Below are 19,159 nucleotides of genomic sequence, written 5' to 3' on the forward strand. Positions count from 1 at the left end.
ATAATTTGACCGAATATCTCTATCATTTTTGCCCGAATTTCAGGATTCGCTCAAGCACATGTCCCTCCACCCAATCGTTTTGTACGCTTATGCCAAACAGTTGTTCTAACACCTGATTATCCCCATCATTGTGAATTGGTCTTCAAACTCACAGGATTTCAATCTGATAGAACACATACGAGATACATGTGGTACACGTGCTTTTACAATCTGTTGAACTTTCTGTTGACTATATAACAATTTAGCATAAATCCAAAGAAAAACTGTGTACTAGAATTTAATGTATCTTTTTCCGTTTTTCTGAACTGCGACCTGGAAAATCGTGGTTTGCGTTGTTCTATGGTTCGGTTTGGTTTTCTTCTCTTACTATTAAATTCTAACTGAAATATTATGGTGAATATATAATTTCTACGAATTCCCAAAGTGTTCATACAACATTCTAACTTGTTTTGCAAGTAAGTGAACCCTGTTTAAACTGGATCACGCCGGGAACCTTATATCCGATTATGACAGGATCCGTTGTTTAGAGGGTCGAGTGTTAGATTTTAGACAATTCGAAACCATAAACCGGTTTAGACAGGTTTCACTGTACTTGGAAATAATTAATAATCGCAAACCTCGTCATGTGATGGGAGCGATCACTCTCGCTACCCATCGCTCTCCTCAGACTAGTTCAAGAGGTGTCAATTTAAAGCTCCATTTACCATGCGAATATATACTTTTCAAAAAAAGGTAGGGGAACCTGAAATATTAATGTTAATATCAACTATTAGACCGAACATACGTTTTGACCACAGACATCTTAGTAAAGAACGTTCAGGTCTTTTTTATCAACACACCGAAACACATTCCATAGTTTGCACGTGCATCATGCAGTTGCCCCGTACACGTGCGTGGGGTGTCATTCTCGATTTTGACAATTTCCAGGAAGGTCCATTAATCACTGTGAAACATTATTTCTGTCAATCTTTTTTCATTCTGTTGATCATACAGTTGTTATTGTTTTGTTTTTAGTCATTTCTGTTGTTTGAATTTGCGATTTACTGTTAAAAAAAATGTCAACTTCAAAATTTCACTTCTGACCCCAATCATCCTTCAAGATCTTTGGTGGTCATAAAACCTACTGTAATACTGAACTACCGGTTGTAATGTTTGCCCAATTAATTCACTATTATCATATAACCATTCCCCACAGCTAATATACCTTACAATTTTGGCAATTGTAAATTCTTATTAGAGTTACCCTACTTTTTTTTTTAAGAGTTTATATGGAATCAGTATGGTGATATCTGAAATGGTTCCCCGGTTTGGTGGCCAAATGTAGCTTGTGTGAAAGATTCTAATTAAAGGTAACATGCTGCCCGTGAATAGTTTGTAAAGCACTCTTCCATTCATTACTCCAACAGGTCAACACATTAACAACATAATGTCTCAATTAATAAACGTGTGACACAATACCTACAAGAAACTAAAACCAGTCCCGTGCATTGCATGCATCTCCTGCACCAGGAGGTAGGTCTGTCACAGACAACACTAGAAAACTGGAACACCCAAACAATCGTATTAAATGAGATCGGTCTCGATGGTGTATGTAGTGGTTAAATCTTCGACTTAACGCTGGTAGGAACTGGGATCGCACCACGGTACCAGCTCCTATCCAAAGCGAGTTTTAACGGCTTAATGTGTAGGTGTAAGGCTACTACACCGATTTCTCTCTTACTAACCAGTAACTCACTGTCCTGGACAGACAGCCCAATTGTTTTAACCTTAATAGGATATAAGTACGAAAATAAGTTTAAAATGAAATGAAATATCAAATCACACATATTAGTTTTGTCTCACCTGTCCCTTTTACTTGACGTAGCCATGACGAATGGCATCATAATGTGCAGTGATATGTCACCTTTGATAAAAACGTTTTGCGCACTTAGTGCACTAAGGACGACCCTATATTTCTATCAAATACATCAAAAGATCTGACACAAGTGTGAGTGTGCACATCCCTTACACCCCCACCTTGTATCCGCCGTGCAAACCATTCAAACACAAATGCAATGATTACTTGCATTAAAATGTCCTGAAGCATGTTCGAAGGATGCAAACTTCATAACTGTGTGGCTGTCTGTGTGAAGCTTGATGCTAACGAGTTGCCACGCTCCAAAAGATGCATTGATGAGACTACATAAATCAGTTGTCTGAATCAATGGGCAACTGTATCTCTTGCACAACTATCATACCCTCATTCCTGAACCCCAGCCAACCCTCAGTAGACGCTCCTGGTCAATTGTACATTCCGTTCACTAGGTAGTCTATCCGAGAATAATGTCTTCTCTGCCAGCTCTCATAAACACGTCTACTAACAAGGGCGATAACTGCGACGAAAAATATCATGCCCAGAGAGAGGGCGCCTATGAGAACAGCGACAAGCCTTTTGTCAAGTGATGTAGTTGACATCATAGTACTGTTGGAGTCCATCAGTGTGGAATTTGCTGTCGTAGTGACTGAAAAACAAAGACTATATTAATCGAAAGATCATGGAGACATGGGTTTCTATTGTAAACATTAATTTTAATGGCTCATAACTCTATATGTGCATGCGTGTGGCTGCGGGTTCACAATCCCCCCCCCCCCCCCCCCCCGCCCCGCCCCTTCTCTCTTTCCTTTCTAACTCAATATATAACACAGTCTCACCTTCTTCACCCCTTTCTCTCTTTCTCTCTCTCTCTCTCTCTCTCTCTCTCTCTCTCTCTCTCTCTCTCTCTCTCTCTCTCTCTCTCTCCCTCTCCATCTCTCCCTCAATTTATGTTCTCTCTCACCCTCTCCATTCTCTCACTCTATTTATGTTCTTTCCCTCTCATTTATCTGTCTTAATCTATATCTCCTCTCTCTCTCTCTCTCTCTCTCTCTCTCTCTCTCTCTCTCTCTCTCTCTCTCTCTCTCTCTCTCTCTCTCTCTCTCTCTCTCTCTCTCTCCTTGCCCCTACCATTTATTATTATATATATATGCATACCCATAGGTTGAGATGACAAATAATCGCCTGGAATAAGTGTTAAAAGCACACCATCAGTTGAGGACGACGGTGGATAGGAAACACTAAAGTTAAGACTTCCAGTGACATCACTGACTGGTGCTTCTCCGGGACCACTTGTTGAACTCATAGACTGTTCGGTGACATTTTGAAGACCCTGTGTCGAATTCACAGATGGGCCTGTGGAATTGTGTATCCCTGCCGTCGTCAGTGCGTCGCTTGGTACTGTTGTGTTTGCTTCTACCGCTGTTGTCACTGGCGAATCAGTTCGTGGTGGAATGGTGGTTGTGTTATACAAGATGGTTCTATTACTGGGTAGTGTTGTCGTAGTTGTTTGCATAGACTTAGTCGTCACCTGTGGAGATGTATTGACAAACGTAGCGGTTTTCATCACTGTATTGTTGACTTGTCGTGTTGTTGTAGTTTGTGTTGTATTTGACGTAATTGTAGCTGGTGTTGTGGTATTTGATATTATTGCAGTTGGTGTTGTTGCTGCTGTTGTTGTTGTTGATGATGATGATGATGATGATGATGGTGGTGGTGGGCGTTTTGTTGCCGGAACGTCAGTACCATTGACAGTTGCATTTATTGTGGCATTTGTGTCTGGCCCTGTGGTAGAATTTGTCATTGTTGTTGCTTGCGGTGTGACTGTAATATTTGTTCCTTGAGAACTAATTGGTGCTTGTTGGTTTGTGACGGACTCCGTTTTATTTGTTTGTCCATTGCTCTGTGTCACTCCTGCTTGGGTTACTGGTGGGGCCTTTTCTGATGCATTAGTGTTCGGAATGGGCGGCTGGGTTGTTCCTAAAGCATCTGTTTGTGGAGCTGTTTGTGAAGTTGAATTAGCAATAGCAGATGTTGTATTCTTGCTTGTAGCCGAAGTTGAATTATGTAGCTCCGATGCAGTTCCACCAGCATTTTGTTGTACTGGAGTTGTTGTAATGATTTGTCCTTGACCAGATGTAATGTTAGTTTCCTTAACAGGCGATGATTGCTTTTCTGAACTGTTGCCAGTCTGTGCAGCTTGTTGGGTAGTCGCCGGGATGGTTACATTCGTGTCTGCTTTCAATATGGGCGTAGTAACAGTATCTGTCTGATTTGTCAGAGTGGAATTTGCATCTGTCTGCTGTATTTTGGGTACACTTGTGTTAGATTCTGTGACAGGATTAGGAGCTGTTGCATTGGTAGGTGCGTCTCTCCTAACTCTACTCCGCAATACAGGGTGGTCATCAACAAACTCCAGCATAACATTGTCTGCCAATGTTGCCATGGCCACGTTGGTGTACCTCTGAATGCGACATTTATTGTTAGCTGCACACACATACAAGAAACAGTTTGGCTCAGACGGTGTTGCGTCTTTTTTAAATATTCCAAGAATGCACTGTTCTGAAAAAAGAAAGAAAAAAAAAACCGATTTAGTATAGACTGTTTACTAGTTTCAGAAGTACGTACCTCTCTTTGTTGGTGGTTTCTTCTTCTTGTTGTTTGATTGATTGTTTGTTTGTTTGTTTAGGGCTGTTGTTGTTTGTTTGTTTGTTTGTTTGTTTAGGGTTTGATGTTCGTTTGCTTTGTTTTTGTTTTGTTGTTTGTTTTGTTGGTTGAGTTGTTTGGGGGTTGTTAGGAGGTTTGGTGGGGAGTTTGCTTGTTTGTTTGTTCATTTGATTTTGTGAATTGCTGGCATTTGTTATTGTTATTCTTTTGTTTTTGTTGTTGTTTGTTTGAGGGTTTTATGTTGTTGTTGTTGTTGTTTATTTTTTTATCTTCTACTTCTTTCTTTCTTTGTTATTGGTATAAGGAAGGACAAAAATAAAACCAATATAAAGAATTGCTCAGAAATGGAAATGTATCTTGTATTACCTTCTGTTACACTACAACATTTACGTCCGCAGGCTTCCTGGCTGTTTTGTAAAGGTGGTTTTAGATATTTCAGTACTGTGGATCCTTTTCCTTTAAACGGTTTCATGAGAACTAGTTGTGTAGTAGACCGGACAGGAAGCGCCGTACATTCGTCCCCCACAGTTAGAGGCAGCACCAGTAACAGCAGTGTTATGACGGACACGACTTGGGTCATCCTCACCTCTGAAGATAGGTAAATTCAAATAGGTAAATAGGTATATTTGGAGATGTAAATATAAATTAAAATATAATAATACAAAGTAAATGAATGTGTGTGTGTGTCTGTATGTGTGTGTGTGTGTGTGTGTGTCTGTGTCTGTGTGTGTGTGTGTGTGTCTGTCTGTCTGTGTGTGTGTGTGTGTGTGTGTGTGTGTCTGTGTTTGTGTGTGTGTGTTTGTGTTTGTGTGTGTGTGTCTGTCTGTCTGTGTGTGTGTGTGTGTGTGTGTCTGTGTTTGTGTGTGTGTGTTTGTGTTTGTGTGTGTGTGTGTCTGTGTGTGTGTGTGTGTCTGTGTGTCTGTCTGTGTGTGTGTGTGTGTGTGTGTGTGTGTGTGTGTGTGTGTGTGTGTGTTTTAACTTGATTATAATACGTCGTTGTCTCATTAAGGTTAAATATTCAATGTTTGCCTCTATTTACGTTGAGACGGAAATGTATTTTTTAAGAAACATACACATGTATATTTAAAAGACTTAATCATTAAAAAATAATCAAACACAAAATATTACCATCCATGATGAACTTAAATTACGTTTATTAATGCTAAACGTTTAAACATATACGATTGTACTAACTTAAGTCTCAAATAGTCAGACAAAATAGTATACATACGTAATTTGACATTTGTCATTTCTATTTTATATTCACTATTAACATTAATGTTAATTAACTAGATGTGTATTTATGTATATGCAAGGTAATGTAGTTATGTGTGGACCTAGCCCGAGTACAGACGGATATTTGGACAGTTATAACGCTCTCTTTACGGCCAGAGAAAACTTTATCAAAGATTCCCGCTCTAATACAACAGTAATCCTATGTTGATGTATAATATCTTTACATGCATCATTTTTTGAGTTCGCTGATACTCTTCCGATTGGCAGCAAGGGATCTTTTATTTGCACTTCCCACAAGCAGGATAGCACAAACCATGGCCTTTGTTGAACCAGTTATGGATCACTGGTCGGTGCAAGTGGTTTACACCTACCCATTGAGCCTTGCGGAGCACTCACTCAGGGTTTGGAGTCGGTATCTGGATTAAAAATCCCATGCCTCGACTGGGATCCGAACCCAGTACCTACCAGCCTGTAGACCGATGGCCTGCCACGACGCCACCGAGGCCGGTCTGTATGTTTTGAATGCATGAATTCACACAGAACTGGATACTGCCAGGACGAGAACAAGGATATTTGAATTAGGGGAGTGGTGTAAAGTTTAGGATGGTGGAAAGGTTGAGAGGTTGTTGTTGTTGTTTGTTTTGTTTTGTTGTTGTTGGGGTTGGGGTTTGTTTTGTTGTTGTTGTTGTTGTTTTTTGTTGTTGTTTTTTTTGGGGGGCAAGGTTAGTGATTTCAAACAAATCTGTAAAACATCATAATATTCAAATTGCTATACCGTGAAATAGTATCACAATCATCGAATATGAGTTGTACAAAATATGCAAATCAATGATTGAACAAATATAGAATATTATTCATTTAAATTCCATAGAGTAAAAGTCCATACACATAGGTATCGCAAGCGGGCGAAAGGCAGCGGTCAACTTCCCCCTAAACCCCCGCACCAGCCCTCCTCCCCCCACAACTCTGAAGATAATACATTGCGTCTGGCCGCCCCCCACCCCACCCCCCGTTGAAAAATCCAATTAATATATAGCTGCCACCACCTCCACCCATATGTTGCTGACAACACAATTACAGACATGGCCCTACCTTACTACACATCATTGCGAAGTAAAATAACACGTCAAACACAGTAAAACAGGCTTCATACCTAAAGCTGCCTTGTGGAATACAACAGTGTTATATTAAATATTATATTTTTAAAAGTTGTTATTCAAGACGACCATCTTTGCTGACGATAACGGTATTTAGCATGTCTTCTCGAAAATCGGTCCACGTTGCGAGTTAAGATAGCCAGTTTGTCAAACAAAACGGTTACCAGCGGTGAACACACCGCTGTACGTGACAGGCGGAGTAATTTTAATCTGGCGCAACATGTTGTCGCTAATTGAGAATTTCCGTATGTTCGATCAGTTGAAATTACGTAAGTAAACCTGTCAGTCTGTTGCATTGACAAATGTTTCATTTAGTTATGTATTTGCATACTGAGACTGACAGGAATAGTTAGACTGACAGAATTACAGACAGATACACAAATACACACAGACATAGAGAGACGGACACCCATACACAGAAGACACAAACAAAAGAAGCATATTACGAACCAACGTCTTTATCCTTTTGCCCCACCAGTGGTATATCAAAGACAGTGATAAGTGCTGTCCTGTCTGTGGGAAAGTGCATAAAAAATCCCTTGCAGATAATCCAGTAGCTGATGATTAAGAAACCAATCCGGAGTGGGGTGCACAATCTCTAGTGAAGTGGACATAGTCCACTGGCGTAGCCAGGATGTTATATTTAATTGGGGGTATCCCACTATTGGGAAGGCCAACTAACACTATGTATGTCTATGTATGTATGATTTTATACAATTTAATACAGTAAAAAAAAAACGAGAACAGGTCTCTGGTACAGTCTCTAGTGTAGGGGGCACGTCATTTGTTTTGCTTTATTTGGAGAAGAAAAAACATCTTTTACACTTTCGTCCTCAAGTAGAGACGTTTCCTCTACCTTTTCTTTAATCTATCAAGTGTTATAAATATTCGATCTAGCAGTGTTTATAACATAATAGCATCATTAGCGAATCCATCATTGGTTAACCTTTTACCCCCTCTCCCCCTCCCCTCGCCCGTTTGAAGTGCCCTTTTAAGTACCTTTTATTGTTCAATTAATCTCCACGAAATTGCTCGGAAAAGGGGCCTCTGAGCATATTTATTTTAAACTGTTCATATGCCCCTGGATCTCTACAGATCGACTCAAACTGCCTTTTTTATTTTGTTACTCTTACAAAATCATGGATCCGCCCCTGAATATTCTATTAATGATACTAGTATACAAAATAAAATAACTTGCCATTGTATTTCAATATAATAATATATATGGATGGAGCAGAGTATTACGCATAAAAGAATGACTTGAGTGTCTGTGTATCCGCTCCCTCTCTCGCCTATTGTCATTCTGAAAGAGTTTTAATATAGAACTAATATAGATTTACTGTTGAATACTGGTGAAAACATCGCCAATAAAACCAGCTGGTGCCAGGTGCATTCAAAACAATATATAGCATATTGTAAGTCAAAACCACAAACAAATAACAATCAATAAAGTGCTGGAAATTAATATATGATTGTTGTTGTTTTTTTCTTTTGAAGGGGTTGGTCTGTTCCCAGTGAGAATAGACTAAAATATCACCGACACTAAGTGTGGAAATAAGAATTATGTTAAAGATACTATACTGAATGTGTTACTATTCTAAGATATTTCTCAGTAATAAAATTGTGTAACGACTAATATTATATACTAAATATCGATTCATGTTTGGAATAGCATTGCCTGTATATTCAGTGTGGTTTTGTCGTCCTAATTGTAAGCAGCCCAAACTGGATTTCCACTCCTAATAATTTTGTACGTACGAAAAAAATATATATATTAGGAAATAAAACACCAGGTCTCTCAGGAACAGTTAATATATAACCACTGATAATGCATGCAGAAAACTATATTTAATATATAATTATTATAGTCATTAAAAAGTATCTTGTTAGTCGGCAGCATCTTAACAACTGCAGCAAACTCAGCACTGTCCCTTTAAGCTGTGTACATGTATAAGTAGAATGTTCAGGGGCAGCCAAATGTGTGTGTGTGTGTGTGTGTGTGTGTGTGTGTGTGTGTGTATGTGTATGTGTGTACGTGCGTGTGTGTTAGACTAGTTATTACAGCAATTACTTAAGGTTGGAATACGGGTTCAAAGAATGGATTAAACGTAATAACGGGTACGATTCTTATGTTTTGTCATTACGTGTGTACATGCATCGTTGCCTTGTCATTGCCGTCAAACGCTACATGTGCTGAAGTGTGGTTTATGGAACATTCTTTTCATTTTCTTTTTTTTAAACGAAGCTGTGCTACTCTTGTTTTTTATGTCACGCTGAGTTCCTATAGCTATAAACGAACATAACTATACGTTAAGCGGTTTACATTAAGTATTTCTCTTATAAAAACTAGATGCATACAACTAACTTGCGACGCTTTTTCCCCTTGAAAAGCAATGTGGAAAAAAAAATGATAAAATGAAAAAGAAAACAAAAAACGAACTCTTTTTAACTGTGTTGTTTCTTAACTCGACTGACAGTCCTGCCAATATGGCCAATATTTATTTTATTTTAACGTGTTGCAATCCATAACAGCGGGGATGTATCCTTAGGTTTTACTTTAAAATAACAAAGAAACACTTCGGTCTAAATATTTGACCTTTATACAAAGTTTGTCTTGATGTTTGCGTACCTGTGTGCGTACATAAGTACGTACGTCTGTGTATAACAAAAATAGAAAGGTGTTTTAAAAGAGGAAACAACAAACTGAAGCGAAGTGATATTCGTAATTCGGGTTACAGTGTTAATGTTTGTCTTGTTAGTTATTACCTTTGACGGGGCGGGATTTAGCTCAGTCGGTTGAGTGATCGCTTGAGGTGCTTGCGTCGAAGGATCAAACCACCTCAGTGGATCCATTCAACTGACTGGATTTTTTTCTCGTTCTAACCAGTGCACCACAACTGGTCAAAGGCCGTGGTATGTGCTTTCCTGTCTGTGGGAAAGTGCATATAAAAGATTCATTGCTGCATTAGGAAAAATGTAGCAGTTTTCCTCTGATGACTACGTGTCAGAATTACCAAATGTTTGACATCCAATAGCCGATGATTAATTAATAAATGTGCTCCAGTGGTGTCGTTAAACAAAACAAACTTTTTATTACCTTTGACGAACATCCTTCCAAAGTTCAGCTAAACTTTTATATCCAGATTCTTTATAGTCTTCACCACAAGCTAACTGTCCACATCGTACATTTTATGTGTTTATCCCGTCTCAACTAGGTCCCGTTTCTTACTCCAGCGCCTATAAACCGACTTCTACCATCTTGCTAGTAATGTGCCGTACAAGCTATAACCGATGCAAGTAAAGAAAAGTGTCGTATACTAATAACGTCGTTTCGTCTTACTATGATAAAATTAGTCCCCAAAAGAACAAAATCATTACTTTCGTGAGTAACCAGCTCCACGCCTTCAAAACTTCAACAAAGAGGTTGGAGCAGCTGTCGCTTCCGTAGCGAAATCAATGAACGCAGAAGGTAAATTTTATCGTCTGATTTTTCAAATGTCAGCCATGTTGGCTGGTTCTGGAATGCATTAGATCTATATTAATAACCTTAGGCGCTGCGGGGTTTCAAGAGTTGAGTACTTTTGGGTCAGTTATGCAGTCGTCTCGGCTGAATGACGATGTGAAAATTCTATTTGCCCATCTACTTCTTAAATCTATTTTGTATTTTATTTTATTTATTTATTTTTATTATTTACATTATTCATTCATTCATTCATTTATTCATTAATTCTCATTCATTTATTCATGGGGCAACACTGTGGTTTTACATAAATATATCTAAATAATATTTTCATATACTTACCATTTGTGACACCTAATAGCCGATGTGTATTTTTGTGCTGGGGTGTCGTACATAATTCTATCGGGTGATTACAAAAAGAATCCCACTATTTGAAAGTGATTACTGGCCTTGGTGGTGTCATGGTCAAGCCGTCGGACATAAAGCTGGTAGGTACTGGGTTCGCAGCCCGGTACTGGCTCCCACTCAGAACGAGTTTTAAGGACTCAGTAGGTAGGTGTAAAGCCACTACACCCTCTTCTCTCTCACTAATCACTCATAATTAACAATTAACCCACAGACAGCCCAGATAGCTGAGGTGTGTGCCCAGAACAGCGTGCTTGAACCTATATACTGGGATATGAGCACGAAAATAAGTTGAAATGAAATAAAGTGATTAGCTGAAAACGTATACAATACAGAACATTGCAATTAGACACAAAACAGTTCTGTTTTGGTGCGTATTTATGATAAAAATGTCATGATGATACACTGCCTACTGTTGAAATGGTGTATGGTACAGGAAGTAATGTCAAATAAATGCTATACCACTGACGATCTTCACACCGTTTAATGTGTGCACTAGAATAATGGTCGGCTGGCCTTTCAATCTCTTACTATTAATGTAAAATATGTTGTAGCATTTCCTTTGCAGACTATTTGTCATAATTATTAAAGGGACAGACCCTAGTTTTTATACACGAAGGCATGTTTTTCACTATTAGAGCCGTTTATGATCACTGAAATCAAATTTTACTTGTATTTTATTGTTTAGATTTCTTTACAGCCGAAGTTTTTCTGGTCATCCTGATGTTTTTAATACCACAAAATGCATTTTTTTATATTTTTAAAAACGCACGTGCGTCTGAGAAGTAACAGTTATGGAGTCGAGTTTTAGTCTATTTTAACGGTATTTCACCGTTTCAACCTTACATATTCTTGTTTCACTCTCTTGTAACGTTGTCTAAATGTGTTATAGGTTTGTTACTTAACCAAACTTAGTGTCCATGTTTACAGGTTGAAACTAGGGTCTGCGCCTTTAAATGGTTTGACACCCAGCAATAGATGATTAATTAATCATTATGCTTTAACTTCAACTCTTTTACATGATTAATTAATCAGTGTGCTTTAACTTCAACTCTTTTACATGATTAATTAATCACTGTACTTTAACTTCAACTCTTTTACATGATTAATTAATCATTGTGTTTTAACTTCAACTCTTTTACATGTATATAACAGAGCTTACAAGGATTACAAAAGGCAAGACAGCTGTAAACATGATTACAAATTCATTTCATTTATGAATACAGTACAAAAGAGTGGTACTACATTCTATTACACACAACAATAACAGAACAAATTGAGTTGCATTGTATACTTGATGTAGCCTCCGATTTTGAGTTTGTTTTTATGCTTTGTTAATTTACAAAGTTTATGGTGGAGTATACCATCATCATATTCAAGCATATTTTAAAGGATGTTTCTCTACAAGTAGACTTTTTCAACTCTTTTTTTTTTTTTTTTTTTGCTTTTTGTGGGGTTTTTGTTTTAATTTTTTATACATGATGCATGTTAAATCAAAATATATTTTGTGGGTGGTTATAAATTATTTCAATTTAATATGTAGATGGTAGGTATGAATATAATCGAATAATAATGAAATAGCCCTTTTCTGTTTGCAATAATGTCTGGCACATGTTTTCCTAAAATTAATTCCAAAACATTCATCTTAGCTTCCATACCATAATCACATGTGTGACAGAATAATTGCATACGTCATAGCTTTGGTGTATACATTAGCACAATTCCTTGCAGTTTAGAACAATTCTGTGCCATATAAATGCGAGGGGACAGCATGTTACTCTTTATATCTCACCATTAGGCAGACATACACAAATATAAACACAGTGAGTCTAATTTACGAAGCCCGCTTTTCTTAATCGCAGGCTGTTCTTTGTAAATGTTACACGCGAAAAACACTCAAACAGACTTTATAAATTTGGCTCAGTGAGTTCGCTTATACCAATATGTTGGCTAAATGGATACAAAGACAGCCATGAATGTACACGAGTGCTCTATCTCTCTCCATCCCTCTCTCTCTCTCTCTCTCTCTCTCTCTCTCTCTCTCTCTCTCTCTCTCTCTCTCTCTCTCTCTCTCTCTCTCTCTCTCATACAAATTGTAACAGGGTGGTCAACACTAACAATGAAATAAATAAAATAAAATAACACATTCAACATAAGCACATGCATACACACAAACACATGTACACATCCATACCAACATAACACCTGTATTTACAAACAAAGTGTCTCGGGGAGGGAATAGGAGCGGCAGCCAGGACGGAAAAACGGAGTGCAGAAAGGTGGGAAAAAAATATTCATGCATACACAACTGCATACTGTCACAACAGACGGAGCTAGTGATTGAAGGACATCAACCTCAATCACTACTCCCTTATAAAATAATCACATGGGGCCTATAATAGGCCACAACCACACAATTAACTCAATCCTTCTCGTAAATTGTTGGTAACGTTTGATACAAATCCAAAACATCAAAGAGAGGAGGTGGAAAGTCGACAGAGTGGGTCTCAGTCTGCGAGACGAGATCGACCCTCGCCCAGTCAGGGCAGTCGTCCAGGGCGTGCTCGAGATTCCCGGCCCTCTCTGCCATCTCTACCTCTCTGTGCCACATCACCCCTCCTTCACAAGAAGAGTCCGGGACCATGACCCACTCTGGGTAGTTCATGTGGTGGGCCGAGGAAGATCTTGATGCCTGGCCGACTACAGCCAGCTGTGAGTTGTTCCAAGTTGTTTCGGTATCTAAATCCACGTCTGACCATGTGACGTCATGAGTAGCAGTAGCAGAAGCAGCAGTCGCGCATATTTTCTGGAAGAACCGCCATGTCGAAGATATGGCCGATTGTGGATTAACCGGATTCTTTATATTATACTTCACTTTGTATCTCCTCAGAGTGAAAACGCAAAGATATGTCACTCCTGCAAGAAAGACAGTAATACACCAGTTATTAATTAATAATAATTGTAATGACGTCCAAAAAAAAACCTTTATAAGGCTTGAAATTTGTATTATAGAAAACTAACACATGTTATATGGTGAGAGTATCATGATGTTCAACATTTAAACGTCACAATGGACTTCGTGATGCATGCAAAGTGTTTGTAAGGTGGTTTCTAAATTGGTTCTTTTCGATTACAAACAATAAATTTATCGTAATTATTTAAATTTTATGTCTGTAAAGTTTCTTTTGGACGTCAGTGTATATCATTATAAAATGTGTTCAGCAGCCTAATCTAATATAAGATTCTGTTCTCAGAAATGGCTTTACACTTCAGGAACTTCGTTTCCCAGTGACAGCTAATGGTGTTATGATAGGACTATCAAGTTTTGTATGCCTGCTTTCTTCTCGTCCCAACCAGCACCTCACGACTGGTATATCAAAGGACATGGTATGCGCTGTATTTTTCTGTGTGAACGTGCATATAAAATATCCCTCGTTGCTAAAGAAAAAATGTAGCCGGATTTTCGCTAAAGACGTTTCAGAATTACCAAATATTTGACGTTCATTAATTAACCAATGTGCTCTATTGGTGTCGTTAAAAATAACTAAACATTTTATGAACTACTAAAAGCCAGGCCTTCTTAAAGGGAAATGCCCTAGTTTTAAACACTAAGGCATATTGTTTACTATTAGAGCCGTTTTTGATAACCGAAATCATACTTTACTTAGATTTTATTGTTTAGATTATTCATTTCGGTACATTCGAATTGTTTTTGGTCATTCTGGTGTTTTTAATATCACAAAATGCATTTCTCATATTTTTAAAAATGCACGTGCATCTGAGAAGTAACAGTTATAGAGTCGAGTTTTAGTCTATTTTTAGAGGGTATTCCACCATGTGACTCGTGTTTCACTCAATTCTAACTTTATCCAGATGTGTTACAGGTTTGTAGATTAACTAAACTTAGTGTTAATTTTCACGGGTTGAAACTAGGGTATATCCCTTTAAAGCTTCAAGACGACTTTGGCCACTGTCAGTTTTAAGAGCTCTGGCGACACACTTAAATGTGTACTCTCACGTATATTTGTAATCTACAATTTGTCAAAAAGATGGCGACGAGATATGTTTATCTCGTCAATGTAGTTGATGATAATAAAAACACTCGGGGTTATTAAAATGTGGCTAGCAATAGTAAACTATGTCATGTGATGGGGAGACGAGACTAGGAGTTTATTCAAACAGTGGTTGTGTTTGTGTCTTGCATTAGTAAACGATGTTAAACGATTGATAGGCGAGGTTGCAACTTTAAGATCAAAATTTAACAAATGTCTAAATCTGAGGCACCTACGGCCCTTTTTGTACCCAACTCCGTCGTATTGATCTGCTAGCAACGGATATGCCCGTCACCACAAAACATTTAAACATTTTAATTGCCTGTTAAGATTTTGTGTTAAACACTTTCTTTCCTCAAACATCTTGGTTGTCAGTATAAACAAATGGAATTATTAGCTATAAAATCTGATTCGATGTATCCGCATATGTATACGTACTCCGTAATAGGTACCTTTTTGAAAATTACTTTCTGCCAAGCATATGCGTATGTGTAACAATGTGTTTACATATATATATATGGAATCAAAATCAGACTTAAAAGCATTCGACGGAATATGGGGTTACGCGTGAAGTAACAGCTTTCACATACGTTTTGAACACATAATTAATTGCTTAAAGGAGAAGAACTGACTGCTGTTTCCGTGTGTGTGTGTGTGTGTGTGTGTGTGTGTGTGTGTGTGTGTGTGTGTGTGTGTGTGTGTGTGTGCGTGCGCGCGCGCGCGCGTGCGATGTAGATACTTTATCTTATCTTTACCTAGGATTCTTGAGAAATTCAAAACAATACGAATTGCTATATTAATTTGTAGTTTAAATTATATTTATCTCAGTTATACTAAATGTAAAATATGACACATGTGACTATGATAATGCTCCTTTTTGACGTTTTAAATACCTATGTTTAAAACGAAGACGCCTGATAACCTCAAAAGATAATTCTTTATAGGGATGACACTTTCTTCTGAAAAAGAAAAACCAGAGCTTATCTTTATTCGAGATTTCTATTTTTCAATAGGTAACTAATGCTAGGGTCAGACTGCCAACTGCCAGCATAAAGTTGGCCAACGTTTTGCGACAGTCTACAACAGTCCAGTTGGTAGTCTGAGCGCTCTTACAACTCGATTCACGCCGTATAACCCATTAGTTGTTAATCTGAGCGCATACGGCTTAGATCGGGCGTCGAGTTGGCCAACTATGTGCTGGCAATTTGTAGTCTTACCCTAGCATTAGTTGGAACTATATACGTATAATATTATATTACTATTTTATCTACGTCGTTAGTGAATGAATGAGTAGGTGAATGAGTGGGTGAGTGAGTGAGTGACACCCCTGTACTCGTTAGTGAAATCTAAAGTTATATACGGGTAACTACAAATCTTTTTACAGAATTTTCTAGTTGTCAAACTTGCATCGGAAAAACTTGGATCTTTTAAAATGTAAACATAATAATAATAATAATAATAATAATAATAATAATAATAAATAAATAATATTTTCGTAAGATTAAATTCGCCACCAAAAGAAGAGCATGGCATATCTATCTCCTAAATTTGCACTTATCATATATTAAAAAAACACCTCGATAATTATATTTAAATATGTGTATATGTTTTTAGCAATAAAGACGTTTTTGTTTAAAATTACAGTTTTTAAAACAAATAGCTATCATTATTTCTTTCTGGGTTTTTTAATTAAAATGATTACAAACCTTGACCCAACTTTGTTTCACATTCAGGTGAAGTTGATTCCTTCGTTTGATTGGTTAGAGTGACTGGTTTCTCTGACACACTGAAAGAAAAACGTGAAATACTTCAAACAAATAAATACAAATTGTAAATGTTAAAATATGACTTTATTTACTGTTAACTATATCTACAATCAATAAATAAAATCATTTGTAAGAAAATAAAGGTCAGTTTTAGCGCAAAGGAAATCGTAAACATTTTATTCAATTTTTGTAAAGCCTTAAGTCGTCAGTTTGTTTGTTTACATATCAAGTACACAATCATATTTAAACCTAAAATCTGTGTGGTAGGGTGTGGGTCTTTTGTGTATGTTTTTTTAAATTTAAAAATTGTAATGGATGGTATTTTGAAACGTATTTTCTGTAAAACATTTTCGAACTAATATTTCGAAATGTACTAGTGGTATCGATTTAAGTTATTTGAATTGAATTATTCTTAGGTCTAAAAAGATTGTTTTTTCCTGGAACGTGCCCAAAAATAATTAGGTAAGGAAGGTCGGCTTGTTTTATTATTATTATTTTATTTATTTACTTTACTACATTCACTCCAGTATGTACTCTTTTTACCTACATATATTAATAATTTTTAAAATTCGAATAATAATAAAAATAAAAAAATACATCCGATATAAAAAGTGTATATTTGTAAACATTTGTTTTGTTTAACGACACCACTAGAGCACATTGATTTATGAATCATCGGCTATTAGATGTCAAACGTTTGGTAATTGTGACGTATAGTCTGCAAAGGAAACCCACTACATCTTTCAGTTAGCAGCAGCTGATCTTTTACGTACTATTCCATAAACAGAACAGCACATACCACAGTATTTGATATAAACTATCAATCGTGGGGCACTGATAGGGATGGGGTAAAACCCCAATCACAAAATGTGTCTTTATGGGGATTCATTTCATTCCAATTTATTTTCGTGCTTATATCCAACTGAGGTTCAAGCACGCTGTGTTGGGCACACACCTCAGCTATCTGGGCTGTCTGTCCAGGACAGTGGGTTAGTTGTTAGTGGTTAGTGAGATAGGACAGGGTGTAGTTGTCTTACTTCTACCCAACTGAGTCATTAAAACTCGCTCTGGGTTGGAGCCGGTAGCGGGTTGCGAACCCTGTACCTACCAGCCTTATGTCCGATGGTTAAACCACGATACCACCGAGGCCAATGAGGGGATTCAGTCATTTCACCCAGTGGCGGGACGCAGCCCAGTGGTAAAGCGTTTGCTTGATGTGAAGGTCGGTCTGGGATCAATCCCCGTCGGTGGGCCATTTGGGCTATATCTCGCTCCAGCCAGTGCACCACGATTAGTATATTAAAGGCCGTGGTATGTGTTATCCCGTCTTTGGAATGGTGCATATAAAAGATCCCTTGCTGCTAATCGAAAAGAATAGCCCATGAAGTGGCGACAGCGGGTTTTCTCTTTCAATATATGTGTGGTCCATAACCATATGTCCGACGCCATATAACCGTAAATAAAATGTGTTGGGTGCGTCGTTAAATAAAACATTTTCTTCCTTCCTTCATTTGACCCAAGCACCTCAGACGAGAAGTCAACCAACTTGGCTAAAACCTGTCCTGTATATACGTGTAATGAACTTGTAGATGAAGGTATGTCATTAATTAATTCTGTTAATGGCGCCGATCGTAACCTAGGATTATTCATTAATCACCTAGCAAATAGGAGGTTCTAATGATGATGTGAGACCTCAGGATTAAGCATGTAATCACCTAATAAAGTTGTGGGTAAAATACATGAAATTAAGTCCGGCAAAATTATTAGGATGCCTACTGTTCTGTAATTTAGACTTATTACTAAATAAGGGTTGCTTGTGAAACGGTTTGCTTTGAAAATTAATTACTATTGTTAAAGTATATATCCTTTACACACGGCCTTCAAAAGAAAGTACACCGACGCTGGCACTGTGTTGGAAAACGTACAACAGAACACCTGTCAACATAGTCAAACGTCAACCTAAGTTTGATTCTTATTTAGGTAAGTGTTCATTTATTGTGCAATATATAGCTTTCATACTACTTTTTAATAGATGGGACAGTATATACCATAACATGTACTAGTCGTGGGGCACTGGTTGGCGTAGGGGGTAGGGGGTAGGGGGTAGGGCAGTTCATCTCTAGCGGACGATCGATCTACAGCCCACCCCTATGGAGGAGAAGGCTAATATCAAACAAGTGTTTATCAATTTAAATTTTACTTACCGAAAATTAAGATCCTGATCAAGTAATGGAAGCAATACAAATAATATAATTACATAGATATAAAACTTTTTATGAAATATCATTCTTACATGTTTCCAAAATGTGGGAAATATCGCTTATTGTTAAGTGTGACGTCATAAACGCCCGACGTGTTACGGATACAGCCGATAACAGTTAAACGTCTTCTTTTTCTTCGTTCAAGCTGCATCATGCTTTAGTTAGATTTGGAGTCGGGTTGTGTTGAAATATTCCGCTTTGGTGCCCCAGAGTTTGTCAGCCAGGGTTGCTCCTTTCGATCACGGGTCGGGACATAGCCCAGTGGTAAAGCGTTTGCTTGATGCACGGTCGGTCTAGGATCGA

The 19,159-nt window shown here is 37.8% G+C and overlaps 2 protein-coding genes across 3 annotated transcripts; both read right to left on the reverse strand.

Annotated features, from left to right (window-relative positions):
• Positions 1-1,140: 1,140 nt before the first annotated feature.
• LOC121371956 (mucin-5AC-like) lies at positions 1,141-10,455 on the reverse strand. 2 transcript variants are annotated; one of them, XM_041498185.1, is made up of 4 exons: positions 10,291-10,455; positions 4,886-5,107; positions 3,011-4,414; positions 1,141-2,501 (listed from the first exon to the last, which is right to left on the reverse strand). In XM_041498185.1, the coding sequence occupies exons 2-4, from the start codon at positions 5,097-5,099 to the stop codon at positions 2,281-2,283; spliced, it is 1,839 nt and encodes a 612-aa protein (XP_041354119.1). In that variant the 5' UTR covers positions 5,100-5,107; positions 10,291-10,455; the 3' UTR covers positions 1,141-2,280. The 2 variants fall into 2 exon arrangements, with proteins under 2 accessions (XP_041354119.1, XP_041354118.1); XM_041498184.1 differs by lacking the exon at positions 10,291-10,455 and adding an exon at positions 10,010-10,282.
• A 1,514-nt stretch (positions 10,456-11,969) lies between these two features.
• LOC121371957 lies at positions 11,970-18,957 on the reverse strand. The gene is made up of 4 exons (XM_041498186.1): positions 18,800-18,957; positions 16,536-16,615; positions 15,723-15,788; positions 11,970-13,693 (listed from the first exon to the last, which is right to left on the reverse strand). Exons 1-4 carry the CDS (start codon positions 18,880-18,882, stop codon positions 13,200-13,202), a joined length of 723 nt encoding a protein of 240 aa, XP_041354120.1. The 5' UTR covers positions 18,883-18,957; the 3' UTR covers positions 11,970-13,199.
• Between the last annotated feature and the right edge of the window lie 202 nt (positions 18,958-19,159).

Source organism: Gigantopelta aegis, chromosome 4 (assembly GCF_016097555.1).
Source record: "Gigantopelta aegis isolate Gae_Host chromosome 4, Gae_host_genome, whole genome shotgun sequence".
Taxonomy (NCBI): domain Eukaryota; kingdom Metazoa; phylum Mollusca; class Gastropoda; order Neomphalida; family Peltospiridae; genus Gigantopelta; species Gigantopelta aegis.

Excerpts from the sequence above, each read along its gene's own strand:
- LOC121371957 (XM_041498186.1), bottom strand. The coding sequence starts at position 18,882 with ATGATATTTCATAAAAAGTTTTATATCTATGTAATTATATTATTTGTA. Across the intron at positions 16,616-18,799 it reads GATCAGGATCTTAATTTTCG|TGTGTCAGAGAAACCAGTCA; the intron begins GTAAGTAAAATT and ends TTTTTCTTTCAG. Across the intron at positions 15,789-16,535 it reads TGAAACAAAGTTGGGTCAAG|AAGAAAGTGTCATCCCTATA; the intron begins GTTTGTAATCAT and ends TTTCTTTTTCAG.
- LOC121371956 (XM_041498184.1), bottom strand. Across the intron at positions 4,415-4,885 it reads ATGTTGTAGTGTAACAGAAG|AACAGTGCATTCTTGGAATA; the intron begins GTAATACAAGAT and ends TTCTTTTTTCAG. Across the intron at positions 2,502-3,010 it reads TTTGTCATCTCAACCTATGG|TCACTACGACAGCAAATTCC; the intron begins GTATGCATATAT and ends TTTGTTTTTCAG.